This window comes from Trichechus manatus, unplaced genomic scaffold (assembly GCF_000243295.1).
Source record: "Trichechus manatus latirostris isolate Lorelei unplaced genomic scaffold, TriManLat1.0 scaffold00010, whole genome shotgun sequence".
Lineage (NCBI taxonomy): Eukaryota > Metazoa > Chordata > Mammalia > Sirenia > Trichechidae > Trichechus > Trichechus manatus.
In genome coordinates this window covers 28,231,574-28,246,566 of record NW_004443946.1, presented here as the reverse complement: position 1 = coordinate 28,246,566, position 14,993 = coordinate 28,231,574, and the positions used below count along the sequence as shown (strand labels likewise).

The 14,993-nt window shown below is 49.8% G+C and overlaps 1 protein-coding gene across 1 annotated transcript in view; it reads right to left on the bottom strand.

The window, feature by feature from the left end:
• JDP2 (Jun dimerization protein 2) overlaps positions 1-14,993 on the bottom strand; it is a 39,328-nt gene that overhangs the window by 6,817 nt on the left and 17,518 nt on the right. Inside the window, exon 2 of the mRNA XM_023726396.1 lies at positions 1,567-1,671. Coding sequence (XP_023582164.1) covers positions 1,567-1,671 — 105 coding nt within the window. The remainder of the gene's footprint in view (positions 1-1,566; positions 1,672-14,993) is intronic.

The window sequence follows — 14,993 nt, the reverse complement described above, 5'->3', positions numbered from 1 at the left end:
CTTCCAAGGGGGCTCCCAGCTCTGGGAGTTTAACTCCTGCCCACAATACCCATTCCCTTGCCCTAGATGTTCAGAGTATGGAGGAGTATACACGACCCTGCACTGTCTACACCTGTGACCTCAGGATTGCTCTCTTGTTGCAAGCGTGAGAAGGGACTCATAGACTTACAACGTCAGAGGACACCATGGCCAACCTCGATCTTGTCTCTCCAGCTCCCACAAGAGCTGTGTGTCCTCATTGCGCCTAGGACAGCGCTGGTCTTAGTTCATGCTTAAAAACACTTGTTGAATCAATGAATGAACAAATCAAGAATGAATGAATGAATGACAGTCAGTATAGCAGAGTGTTAAGGGCCCAGGCTTTGAAGTTGGCCCCAGACTTGAATCAGTTCTACTACTTAGTCACTAAGAGACTGGATAAGTTACTTAACCTCACTGTGCCTCAGTTTCCCCATCTGTAGAAAGAGAATAGCAAAGGTACATACCTCATATGGTTATTATGAGAATAAAACAAGATACTATACGTATAGTGCTTAGCACATTTACAAATGAAACCCTGGTGGTGTAGTGGTTAAGTGCTACGGCTGCTAACCAAAAGGTTGGCAGTTCAAATCCACCAGGCACTCCTTGGAAACTCTCTGGGGCAGTTCTAATCTGTCCTGTAGGGTCGCTATGAGTTGGAATCAACTTGACAGCAGTGGGTTTGGTTTTTGTTTTGTTTTTTTATTGCTAATATATACTATAGAACAGTGCCTGATGCATTATGTTATTATTACCTATTGTTACTGTTATTATTTAGTAATAAATAAATTATTGGGGAGGGGGGCTGGAGACTACAGGCCTGGACTAATTCACTTTCTGGTCACGTTCCTTCACTGCCCAGTACCATTTCTGCCATGCAGGGGAAGGCCTAAGAGATGGGACTTGGGAATGAAAGAGCAAACACCTTGCTTGGAGCATTCCAAGTGGAAGGGCAGGGAGCTGTTCTGAGGGCCAGGGAGAAAAACAACACTTTGCTGACCTTTGCAGGCAGAGCTGACCCCTGAGCCCCCGAGGCAGCAGCAAAGAGCTTGGAGGTCATCTTCAGTGGGGCTGAGGGGCTGGCAGATGGGGTATAGGGATGGAAGAGCCCCTTTCCCCCGAGAGAAGGAGCTTTTCTCTGCACAAAAGTAAACGGCCCAGGAAGTGCCTGTCCACTGCCCACATGCACACCACTGTCACCGAGCTTCATCAGCACCTGACCCGACAACCAATCCACTGGGGTACCAAAATGGGTAGCACCAGTCCCAGGCCATCTAACCCCAGAGGAGGTGAACTTGACTCCCCCTACCTTCTCTGGGCTTCCAGGGGATCTGGGTATGCGGGAGCTGCTGCAGCCTGCCCTTGGCTGTCTTGGTTCAGGAGGGACATTAGCTAGGAGGCAGGGAAGAGCAGAGGAGTAGAGGCTGCTTGGGCCGATACACATTCCTTCTGCGGCCATTTGATGATGTTTCCTGGTCTAGAACCGCCAAGTCCAAGTCAAAGAACAGGGCAGGCATCCCCACCCTAGCTAGCTGCCATGCTCACCCGCTGCAGAAACTCCGTCCGCTCCTTCTTCTTGTTCCGGCATCGGGCCGCTGCAACTTTGTTCTTCTCCCGGCGCCTTTTCCTTCGTTCCTCTTCCTCATCTAGCTGTGAGGGCAAAGAGCCACTGATTAGACACTGAGGCAGGTCTAGAGCAGAGCTTCCCTTCTGACACATAGACAGACCAACAGACAGATGGACTATCTTCCCTTCCTAGCCCACATTCGGCCACTGAGCATGCCCACTGTCTGCCAGCCCACTGCCTCCTGACTAGTAAGATGGAAACGTTTCCTCCATCACCCAGAGGAGGGCATCCTGGGAGGGTCAGTGTCCCAGGAGGGCAGGGCTGCCCAGCTTGTGCCAAAGTTCAGGAGTCTACCCACACAGTGGGTGGCACCCCATGGGCAGTGGTGGCCTGTTCTCCTGTCCTGCCCAGCCCAAGCCCTCTGGGCACAATTATCAAGGCCAGTGGTCACCAGGCACTTCGTTTAAAAATGCCTTGAGCATGGGCATAGATTTCACATTCAGACCCTACTCCCTTTCCTCTTCCTGACCTCCCTTCGCCCTCCCTTCTTACCCGCTGTTGGAGTTTTTCAATCTCCACTGCTCCTCCACACCCAGTATCCCTCCTACTCCGTCCTTCCAAACACTCAGCTCTGTCTCCTTTTACTGCTGAACAGTGTCCCCAGCCTCCTCTCTGGGTTTGAATCCTTCCCCCTGCCTCTGCATGTTCTTCACCCAGGACACCACCTTCGAGAGAGATGGATGGTCCCACGGGCTCCCTAAAGTGCCCTGCATGGGACACAAGCCAAGGGGTCCTCTAAGTCTCCAGGCAGCTTTCTCCGAGGACACGTTAGGAAACTCACTACACGTGAAATCAGGCACATTAAATGGGAGGAGGAAACCCACTGTGCACCAAAACTGACTTTCTTTTTATAATTTATTTGTTGTTGTTGAAAATATACAACAGGACAGATACCAATCCAACCATTTCTCCATGTACAATTCTGTGACATTGATTATATTCCTCAAGTTCTGCAGCCATTCTCACCCTCCCCGTCCAAATTGTTCCTCTTCCATTAACATAAACACACTGCCCCTTAAGTTTCCTATCTGATCTTTCGAGTTGCTGTTGTCAGTTTGATCCCATATAGACAGTTCTTAAAAGAGCACAATGCTCAAGGCAGACGCCAACACTGATTTTAAATCAAAGCTGCGTTTATTGCTTCATTAACAATAACAAACATAGCTGCCCTTTAGTGCCTATTTTGCTAAATGCTTTCCACACACATCATTTAACCCTCACAATCAAAGTGTTATGATGAGCACGCTATTACTGTCCCATTTTACAGACGGTATGACTAAGGCTCAATGGTTCAATTTGCCCAAGGCCGTACAGCTAGCCATACAACTGGGAAATGGCAGAGCCAGGATTCAAATTCACTTCCTCCTGCTTCAACATTCCTGCTCCTGACCAGTGGACCACATGGCCCCAGGCCTCCTGCTGTGGTGCCTCGGGCCTGCCAACTCTCTCACTTCTTGAACCGGGGTGGGGTGGGGGGGTTGACTCTGCAGTCCAAGGACTGGAACAAGATCTCAGCCCAATGGGCTTTAGGCCAGGAAAACAAATAGCTTCTCTCCATGCGCTCCCAGCATGCTCTAGCAGCTCCGGACAGAGGGCCTGCGTGCAAGACCAGCACCCATGGCCATGGACACAGGACCTGGCAGGGAAGCCCTCTTCTCCTCCACCACCCCTGAGCTTCTCCCTGGCGCACTCCTACCCAACTGCGAGGCCGGCTGGAGAGAAGCCTTTCCAACACCCCCACGCCCAAGCACCACCCAGCTCCTTGGCCTCCTTTGAAACTGAACCAGATGTGACAGCTCCTCTGGCTGACCCGCATCTGGGAAAATAGAAACCTGGACAACATTGATTCCGCCCAACCTCAGCCTCACCCCCAACAAGGCCGAGGTAACCGTAAGGACAGGCAGAGGGAAGGAACTGGAGGAAGTGGCTGGCAGTGCAATCGCCCCTCGGCCAAGGGGGTTTGCCCACAAACTGCCAAGGTGATGTGTGCAACCTGGGCGCTGCTTGGCTCTCAGGGCCCCAACCACCTCCCGCTGAGCAAGCCCAGGGCTTCTGGTAGAGCTGCCCTCTCCTAGGAGACACAGCCTCTTTCCTCTAGGACCTAGTTCCCCACCCTACCCCTGCACAGGGCCTCATCCTACTAAGTCCAGAGCAGACGAAAGCAGCTGTAGCATTGAATGCAAAGAAGCTCAAAGCTGGAAGGAAGTTCAAGAGATGAACTGGGCCAGGCTGACGCCCACATCAGGGCCTGGCTTCCCCACCCTCCCTAGCCTCTTCATTCCCCTCTTCCATCACCGACTCCAAACTTCTCCTCCTTCTCAAAGCTGAAATGCCCTTCCTTTCCAAGTTGGTAAACTCTTACTCAACCTTCAAGAGCAAATGTCACCTCCTCTGAGAAGCCTCCTTTGAATCCCCAGATAGAATGAGCTGCTTTGTCTGTATTACAACAGCACTTTGAAGACCTCTCTGTTAGAATCTGTCTCACATCCTGCCACAATTCTGTTTATGAAGGTACCTGTCTTCCCTGCTAGTCTGGAGAATGGGGAACCTGAGCATGCCCAGCACCTGGCACAGAACATGGCACTTAGTAGGGACTCAACAGGTGTTAGTGGGATGAATGAATGAACAAGGACATCCAGAGAAAGATGCCACAGGCCTGGATTCTTTTTTTTTTTTTTTTTTTTTCCCCCTTTTTTAAACTGTGATTTAGGTGAAAGTCTAAAGAGCAAATCAGTTTCTCATTAAACAGTTAATACACAAATTGTTTTGTGACATTGGTTGCCACCTCCACGATATGTCAACACTCTCCCCTTCTCTACCACAGGTTCCCTGTTTCTGAGGGTTGGATTCTTTAAGCATAAAAGCTATTTATGGCCCGTGTTTGCATATGCCTGACCCTTTCCCCAGCACTCCTAAGGAGCCTTCTCTGCCAGGGATGGCCACTTTTGTCTGTCCATAGCAAAGCTTGGGAATTGGGTCCTGCCATCCCCAGAAGCACAGTGGCCATTATCACCTAGTTTCACTAGCACCCATCCTAAGCAACCAAACCACCAGGGTGCCAAAACAGGTAGTACCCATCTTAGGCCATCTGGGTCAATCAGCACCAAGGGTCTAACCTCTGCAAAGGAGAACTTGGCTTAGATTCTAGGTTCTGAGGCACAGGTCCCAGACGCTGTGGCAGGTCTGCATGAATCCTAAGCAGGCCCTGAAACAATCTTGGGGCATATTTCATCCGAAAGTCCCCAGGTCCACAGCCACCACCAGCTCCCAAGACCATCCCCAGGCCTTCCCTGAATCCACACCTCACCGTGGATAACATCTCCCAATAAGCCAAAAAATGTCCCAGAGATCCCCTGACAACATCCTCCCCACTGGAACTGCAGAGCTTCACAGTAATGAGGATCAAATCACCCCTAAGTCCTCTTGGTGCTATTTAAGAGCTGTCTTCTGATCCTGCCCAGAGATGCTGTAGAAAATAGTTGTTGAGGTCCTACCAGAAGTAAAACAGGAGCTCGGCCGTACCCCTCAGCCTTCTCCATCCCCCATGAGCTAAACCCAGTGCCTTTCATCTGTGCCTGGTGTGATCTAAACCACCGACTTGGACTCTTTGGAGCCTCTCCCCAGGCCCCCTTCAGGCTCTTCTTTTGTTCCCAAAGTCCTGCCTTCTCCTTCTTGATGCTTCTTGAATTCTCTAAAGCATTTGGCCATGAGTGAGTGAGACAGCAGAGTGTTTTCAGCACATACGCTCAGACGTCTAAAACCGGAACCCAAATGGGAGATGATGATTTTTCCTGCAGACACAGCTGGAAGAATCAGGATGTTTGAGGAGGATGCAGCTTGATGATCAATACACTCCAAGAACAGTGAGGTAGGGGCTGAGGGGATGGGAGGGGAGCATCTTTCCTTGTTCTGAAACTGAGTTCTGGTTCTGTTTTTCCCAAATTCCCAGGAAGGCCCGAGGGCACCGCTGTCTGTTCTGGCAATGAGGGGAGCCCCGGTGCTGTCCTTCACATTGAGGGACAGGCTTGGGGACTCATGACCAAGACGCTGATGTTATTCATTCCCTCCTCACCCCAGCCCCTCCTCAGTGAGTTTGTTCCCCAGCCCCTGCTGACAGGGCAGGGGGACCCCAGCCCCTGGCCTCAGCTGACTGGGCAAGGTGTGAATGGCTGACCCCTGCCAGGCTATATTCGCCCTCCTGGAAATTTGAAATTGGACTCAGAGTGCTGGACTGGGGCAGGCAGGGATGGGCAGCCAACTTCAGCCATGTGCCCAAAGAGAGAAAGATGGGGCATATGGAGATGCACAGAGACCAGAGATCATGTGACAAAGAGAAAGCGATATTCAGCCATAGCAAAGGAATCAGAGAGACCAAGAGACAAAGGGGTGACTGAGAGAAAAGCAGGGCCAGGGCCAGGACCAGGGTGAGGCAAGGGAGGTGCCCAGGCACGCATTTAAGGAGGAACTCATTCTTAGGCTAGTTCAAGTACAGAGAAACCCCTAAGAGTGAGAGTCTCCTTAAAGGATCCTGGGTAATGCAGTCCATAGAGCTTGGCCTCCTGGGACACAGGGCAGGGTAGGGTGGAAATGGATCTGATAGGCAAACGAGAACATGCCGTGTGGTGCACGGGCCTATCTATGTGCCCCACTCAAGCCCATCCACAGCAGTAGCCCTGTCGAGCTGGCAGGTAGGAGGCAATGATAGCAACAGTCGAGAAATTCTTACAAGGATCTTAAAGGTTGTGCCCTGGACCCCTTGCCTGCCTTATCCTAGTGCCAGACCCACTCTGAAAGGGAGAGCTACAGATAAAGACAAAGACAGGGAGGACAAGAGAGAGTGAGGGAGACAGAGAGCAGGGCAGAGAACACAGAGAGACAAAGATGCAGAGAGACAGAAAAAGAGGCACAGCCACAGTGAGAAGCACATGGGACCATGGACCAAGGTTGGACAAGGTGGACAGACAAGAAAGCACACAAAGAGGAGGAAACTATCTTCGTCCTCCTGACCCCATCCTTGGTGAGGCCCGACAGTGCTTTCTGTTCTTGGGGTCCATGATGTGTATGCCTGAATCTGTCCTGAAAATTCCTCTTTGGGCCTGGAGAGATTTTTTTTTTTTTTTTTAATTGTGCTTTAAGCGAAAGCTTACAGTTCAAGTTAGTCTCGCATACAAAAATTTATACATACATTGCTATGTGACCCTAGTTGCTCTCCCTATAGTGTGACAGCACACTCCTCCTTTCCACCCCGGATTTCCTGTGTCCATTCAACCAGCTCCTGTCCCTTTCTGCCATCTCATCTCGCCTCCGGACAGGAGCTGCCCAGTTAGTCTCATGTATCTACTTGAGCTAAGAAGCACTCTCTTCATGAGTATCATTTTATGTATTATAGTTAAGTCTAACCTTTGTCTGAAGAGTTGGCTTCCGGAAAGGTTTCAGTTCTGGGCTAACAGAGAGTCTGGGGGCCATGTCTTCCAGGGTCCCTCCAGTCTCAGTCAGACCATTAAGTCTGGTCTTTTTACTAGAATTTGAGTTCTGCATCCCACTTTTCTCCTGCTCCATCAGGGACTCTGTTGTGTTCCCTGTCAGGGCGGTCATTGGTGGTACTGGCACACCATCTAGTTTTTCTGGTCTCAGGCTGATGGAATCTCTCGTTTATGTAGGCTTGTCTGTCTCCTGGGCTAATATTTTCATTGTGTCTTTGGTGTTCATCCTCCTCTGCTCCAGGTGGGTTGGGACCAATTGATGCATCTTAGATGGCTGCTCACTGGCTTTCAAGGCCCCAGACACCACTCACCAAAATGGGATACAGAACTTTCTTAATAAGCTTTGTTATGCCAGTTGACCTAGATGTCCCCTGAAAGCACGGTCCCCAGACCCCCACCCCTGCTACTCTGTCCCTCGAAGTGTTTGGTTGTATTCAGGAAACTTCTTAGCTTTTGGTTTAGTCCAGTTGTGCTGACTTCCCCTGTATTGTATGTTGTCCTTCCCTTCACCTAAGATAATTCTTATCTACTATCTAGTTAGTGAATACCTCTCTCCCTCCCTCCCCACGCTCGAAACCATCAAAGAATGTTTTCTTCTGTGTTTAAGCCTTTTCTTGAATTCTTATAATAATGGTCTCATGTAATATTTGTCCTTTTGCAACTGACTAATTTCACTCAGCATAATGCCTTCCAGATTTACCCAGGGTATGAGATGTTTCGCAGATTCATCATTGTTCTTTATCGTTACATAGTATTCCATTGTGTGAATATACTATAATTTATCATTCGTCCATTGATGGGCACCTGTTGTTTCCATCTTTTTGCTATTGTGAACAGTGCTGCAATGAACATGTGCATATATCTATTCATGTGATGGTTCTTATTTCTCTAGGATATTTTCCAAGGAGTGGGATTGCTGGATCGTATGGTACTTCTATTTCTAGCTTTTTAAGGAAGCGCCAAATTGATTTCCAAAGTGGTTGTACCATTTTACATTCCCACCAGCAGTGTATAAGTGTTCCAGTCTCTCCACAACCTCTCCAACATTTATTATTTTGTGTTTTTTGGATTAATGCTGGCCTTCTTGGGGTGAGATGGTATCTCATTGTAGTTTTGATTTGCATTTCTCTAATGGCTAATGATCATGAGCATTTGGCCTGGAGGGATTTTGAGAGGGTTTCTGCCTCTTCCCATGGAAGCGTGCCCGACACAATGTTCTACCCTTTTGAAGTCAAGTGATATGAGGTGATTCTAGAGGACCGGAAGGTGGTCCCCAGTGGTCTAGGGGAGAAAGCCTGGCAAGGAGCAATGCTTCGAAAACTGCTGAGAAAGTGGCAGAGTCGAATGCGGAAGGGCCCCTGAATGGCAGCTGTGAACCAAGGGTGCCAGTGTAAATACAGGTGGGTCACCACAGTGGGTATCAAAGTCCCTGGGTTAGGGGCCCCAGCAGGAAATAGATGATTCACTCCAAGAAGTCCTTGAAGAGTTTAATGAGGGAAGTATTTCAGAGGGGTGGGTGGAGTTTAGGGAACCCAGAATAGCAACAGTGACGGGGCCAGGCACATGAGTAGTTGTTGGAACCCAGGAGAAGCTGTAGCCGTAGCCATGGGACAGGGTCACCAGACAGGATCTGTGGCCTTCAGGAGAGGAACACAGCCACTGCCCAACAGGTGACCAGCAGGGAAGGATCCAGAGAATGAATACTCCCAAACTCTCTCTCCACCTGCTGGTGCCTCCCACTGGCCGAGTCCAACCAGAAACCAGAGTGCAAGGGATCCTGGGTAATGCAGTCCACAGAGCTTAGCCTCCTGGGACACAGGGCAGGGTAGGGTGGAAATGGATCTGACAGGCAAACGAGGACATTCCGTGCACGGGTCTATCTGTGTGCCCCACTCAAGCCCATCCACAGTAGCAGTCCTGTCGAGCTGGCAGGTAGGAGGCAATGACAGCAACAGTCAAGAAATTCTTACAAGGATCATGATCACACTACAGACAGCACTTACTGGACACCTCAGGCGCTGTGCTAAGTGCTCCAGACCTCATGATTCAACATGTGGGCCACCAACCAGCAACATCAGCCTCACCTGGGCGCTTGTTAGAAATGCAGAATCTCGGGCCTGACCCCAGACCTACTGAATCAGAGTCTGCATTTTAATAAGATTCCCAGGTGTTTCGCACGCACAGTAAATTTGCTCTGGAGGCCATTAACGGGCTGCTTGAGTTTCTCTCCCCGAAAGAACTTATTCCTCCTCCAGGTGTCCTCATTTCAGTGAACAGTACAACCATCTAATTGGTTATTCAAGCAAAACAAATCTGGGAGTCATCCTTAACCCCTCTTTTCCTCTCATGCAGTCTATGCAGCAGGTGGTGTTGATTCTACCTGCAAAATATATCTTAAGCTGTCCATGCCCATTTCTCCACCTCTGCAGCCTCCACCCTGGTCCAAGTCTTCATCACCTCTGCCCTAGATAACGGCAACAGCCTCTTAAGTGCTCTCCCTGTCCATTCTGGCCACCCCCGACCCATCCCTCTCACACATCCCCAATACACTGTGTTGTTGTTGGATGCCATCCAGTCGGTTCTGACTCATAGCAACCCCATGTAACAGAATAGAACTTCCTCATATGGTTTTCTTGGCTGTAATCTTTACAGAAGCAGATCGCCAGGTCTTTTTCCTGCAGAGCGGCAGGGTGGGATCAAATTGCCAACCTGTTGGTTAGCAGCCCAGCACTTAACTGTTGCGCTACCTCTAGGCTCCATATATTGGCTAGAGAGTGAGTTTGTTAAAACCTAAGTCAGCTCATGCCTCTCCTTTGCTTAAACCCTCCAACAGCTGCCATCACACATGGAACAAAGTCCAGGCTCCTTCGCGTGGCCCACAGGGCTGGGAAAACCTGGCCCCACCTGCCTCTCTAACCTTTCATCGCACTTCACTTCCCTAAACCTCAGTTCCAACAACAGGGACTCCTTCCTTTCCCTGTCTCCAGAATTTGCACTTGCTGTTCTCTCTGCTGGGACTTCTTGTCCTTTGGGTCTCAGAGAAGCCATTGCTGACCACCTAGATCTAAAAGAAAGTCCCTTCCACTCCCTTATCATCTCCCTGCTTATTTCCCTCAATGTGCTTTTCACTAACTGCCTTTACCTTGTTCATGTACATGTTTGCCTGTTAGTTGCCAATCGCCCCACGAGAATGGTAGATCCATGACAGGAGGACTTTAACTTATCTCTATCATTATTACCCAGCCACTGGAGCTGAGTGTGGCAAAGAATGGGCCCTCAATAAATAGTGATTAATTGAATCAACAATCTCATTTAATCCTTCAGCTCAGTAAACCACCAAACCAAAAAAACCAAACCAGTTGCTGTGGGGTCAATTCTGACTCATGGCGATCCCATGTGTGTCAGAGTAGAATGGTACTCCATAGGGTTTTTGGTGGCTGTAATCTTTCAGAAGTAGATTGTCAGGCCTTTCTTCTGAGCTGCCTCTGGGTGGACTCAAACCGCCAGCCTTTCAGTTAGTAGCTGAGTGTTTAACCATGAAGGACAGTTCTATTATGCTCCCCACTTTTACAGATGAGGAAACTAAGGACATCAAGGCACCCACATGGTCAATGATAGCTCAGAGATTCAAATCCAGGTCTTTTGTCCCCAGGGCCCAAGTACCTCCTGCCTGCACTTTGGAGGGGGGTTGTCTGCACACACCCCTGCACACAGTAACAGGCTCGCCAGGCTTTTCAGCTACATCCTGGCGATGAGAGTGTAACAATGATGCAGTAACAGAAAAAGAAGCTTCCAGAGCTAAGGGCAATGATCATTTTGTTTTTTCTATCTGAATCTTTTAAAACAAAAAATATCTATTGCACAATTAACATTAAAGCCACACCTAAGGGAGAGGCCTCACCCACTCCCCTCCTGCCTGACTATCCCTGGTGGTCGTGTTTCTCAGGCCCCGCCTACAGGTCACACAATTTTCACACAGTGCTAATAGTAACCAGAATGTGATTTTGAATTCTGACCTTTCATAAGCATCTTCAAAAACAGATCCTGCGGGACCTACTGGGAGACAGAATGAGGATGAGAAAGGTGCTACAGATATAGGAACTCCTGAATGGACAAAGCAAGAAGAGAAAAGAGCAATAAAGCAAAAACAGAGAGAAAAACCTAGTCAGCTAGAGTATGGAAGGAAGGAAGGGCTTTCTCTCATACTGACAATTGCCATGGGCAGAGAGAAGCTGGCTTATCTGAGTTGCACGGTGTCAGGGTCAACAGCATGGGCTTTAGGAAGTTTAGAGGCCTGGGTTCCCCAGAAGCTTCGCTATGTGTGTCCCTGGGCAAGTCACCTGGCCTCTCTGAGCCTCCATTCCTCACTTGTAAAAGGAAGGTATTGAGCCCTGCTGCACAGAGTGGCAATGAGGGCTAAGTTCCTGCCCAGAGCCTGGAACACAGGAAGGCTTCTGTAAAGGCCAGCTTCCTGTCCTCCTTCCAAATGCCAGGTAAGGCTGAGGAGGCAAGGCTGTTGCTGGCCACTGCACACCCAGCCTCCGCTATGAGCAGAGAAAGACCTGGGGAGGGAGGGAGCAAGCTGGAGGTGCTTCAGGGCCTGCGAATTGTCAATGAGCAGGCCTGGAGTAACAGCCCTCTAGCCTCTAAATCTAGCCTTTTCAGGTCTAGAGCAGCAAGCCAGGCCCAGCACTCCCCAGAGCCCCCCTCTGCATGGAGGAGCCACATTTCAACACCAGGGACCCACAAGCACCCTGGGAAGTAAACACCCAAATGCCAAACATACCAGACATTCCCCCACATAAACATGGCTGCACGGAGCCAGGGGCTGCAGTCCCTCGCTACTCCACTCCCCATCCCCCCACACATCAACAAAATAGGGCAGTCCAGGGGCAAGACCTCAGGCTGAGCCCACAGTCCCCTCTGCCTCCTCCCATCCCCATAGGGAGAAATGAGGAAACCCCAGAGGCTGATGTCCAACACCCCTGCTGACCCCTACAGCCTGCAGGGTTCAGGCCCTCCCCACCACCATCTCCCCTGGGGCTGAGCTATTGGAAGCTCTCTGTCCTCCTCTCTCCCATCTCCCCTAGCCAGGCCCTCCCACTGCACATGGCCAAGGTCTAGACCTCAGCTGTGACATATTGGCCTGTGTCAGGGAGCAGTGGGCAAGGCTGTAAGAGAAAATTCCAGACAAATGGCCGGTCCCAGGCTGGGTTTGCAAACTTACCCCCGGGGGCCAAGCAAGTAACTGTTAGTGAGGGAAGCGGGCTGGATGGGCTGGATGGGGCTGTGCGCTCAGAGGAGACACCCCAACTTGCCCCAGTGCAGTGGAGGCTCACCGCTGCCAGATCTTCCAAGTTGTCAAGAGGAGCTAAAAAGATGAATTTGTATGCGAAATCTCCCAATTTTTAAAGTTGGCAATTAATCCCATTTTGAAAAGAACCCTGCATGAGCCAGACAAAACACATCTGTGGGCTATACCGCCCATGGGCTGCTCATTTATGACCTCTGGCAAGTGACAGACCTCAGCAGGGCTGGATGTCAGAGGCCTGAGTTCCAGTCAGCACGATGGCCTCCTTTGTGAACTTGGGCCCTACTTTGTGACCTTGGGTCAATCCGTTCATCTCTTGGCTCCTGCGGCTTATCTTTAATAAACATAATAGCTCCCACTTCTCACTAACCTACAAACAACTTCACAAGGTGAGTATTGAAAACCAAACACCAGTTGCTGTTAAGTAGTCTCTGATTCATAGTGACCCTATGTGTGTCAGAGAACTACTCCGTAGGGTTTTCAATGGCTGAGTTTTCAGATCACCAGGCCTTTCTTCCAAGGTGCCTCTGGGTAGACTCGAGCCTCCAACCTTTCAGTTAACAGCCAAGTGCATTAACTGTCTGTACCAACTTAAGGACTCCTAAGAAGCCCTGATGGCTCAATGGTTAAGTGTTCGGCTGCTGGCTGAAAGGCTGGTTTGAACCCACCAAGCACTCTGTGGGAGAAAAGACCTGGCAATCTGCTCTCATAAAGTTTACAGCCTAGGAAACCCCATGGGGGCTGTACTACTGTGTCATATAGGGTTACTATGAGTTGGAATCGACTCAATGGCACCTAACAACAACAAAGGTGGGTATTAAGGGCCTCATTTTACAGGTACGAAGACTGAGACTCAGCAAGATGAAGTGTCTGCCCGAGGTTGCCAAACTGGGAAAAGGACAGAGCTGGGATTCGACTCCATTATATCATGCTGCTTTCCAAATGGCAGGCTGGACTAAATCCTCCCAAAAAGTCCCTTCCAGCTCTGGGTTTTTATTCATCCAAACTTTAAGGTCAGTGTTTACTAGATGGAGAGGGATGTAGGGAGGACACTCCCCCTACCTCCCTTTTAAGAAGTTTCTGCTTTTCAGAAATAGTCACTGGTAGCCTCACAGACTCCTTAGAGACAGAAAGGGGCTTATCAAGCATCTAGGCCAATCCTGAGATTTTTTAGATGAGGAAACTGAGGCCCAGGGAGGGAAGGAGATTGCTGCAGCCTCACACTTAAGGGCAGGGACTGGGTCCTTCCAGACAAGTCCAGAGGATACTGCATGCTCATCCCGCTGGGCCTCCAGCTCTGTCTGACTGTGCATCATCCTCTTTTCCTGGATTCTCCACGACTCTCAACTGTCTGTCCTCCTACTTCCCTGAACTTGCCTTTTCCATCTCTTGCCCAGAATTCTCTTCCCATCCCTTCCAGGCTGATGCTTCCCAGAGTCCTATCCATGGTCTGCTGCTTCTCTCACTCTATACACTCCACCGTCTATACACATCTATATACAACATCATCGCTCTTATCAGCTCGTGCAGCTTCAACTGCCACCTACACACGAATACCACCCAAATCTTTGTTTCCAGACACAAACATCCATTTGCCAGCCGCACAGCTCAGCCTGATTGTCCTTCAGCCCCACAAAGTGAACATCTCAAAATCTTTATTCCCCAATTGGTCACTTCAGCTATATTCTCCACCCTAGCATGCACCACCGTCCACTCCTCACTCCTCGCAGGCCTCACTCCTCACCTGGCCCTCATTACCTCCAAATCTGATCATGCAGGCCACCCAATTCCATATCCTAAATCTTTGTCAGGTTTGCTCCCCACTCTCCAACCCACTGCCATTTTCCACGATCTAACCCTCACCCCAGGCCACTGCAACAGCCTCCTAAGAAGCCTGCTGGCCCTATATGATCATTCTCCATCCCATCCCAGCCATCAGAGGGATCTTTCTAAAATGCAAACCTGACCCAGTTACTGGCCTTTGGGGGCTCCCCATTACCCTCAGGATAAAGTCGTAGCTCCTTACTGGTTCAAACAAGGTTCCTCGTGACTCACTTCCACCATCTTACCGCTAGTCTATCCAAACCCTACACTCCATTCATGTTCCTACAACACTGAGCTTCTCTATAACCCCATACTTTCTTTGACCTCCATGCCTTTGCTCCTGCTGGACTCTTGGCTTATTTCTCATCCTGTACATTTGGCTCACACATCACCTCCTACAGGAAGTCCTCCCTGAATTTCATCCCCTCCACGCTAGGAGGGGGAAGTCCCTCAGCTCTGGTCTCCCATAGAGCCCTGAGATTCTCCCAGCTCCTACTGGTCTGTGTTATATCATCAGCTTCTGTCTCCTCCACTAGACTGGGAGTTCCATGAGGGAAAAGTCTGTGTTACTTATTTTTTTATTTGGTATTTTTTCCCAAACAAAAATTTATGCATACATTGTTATGTGACTGTAATTGCTCTCCCCATACTGTGACAGCACACTCCTCCTTTCCACCCCTGATTCCCCATGTCCATTCAACCAGCTCCTAACCCTCTCTGCCTTCCC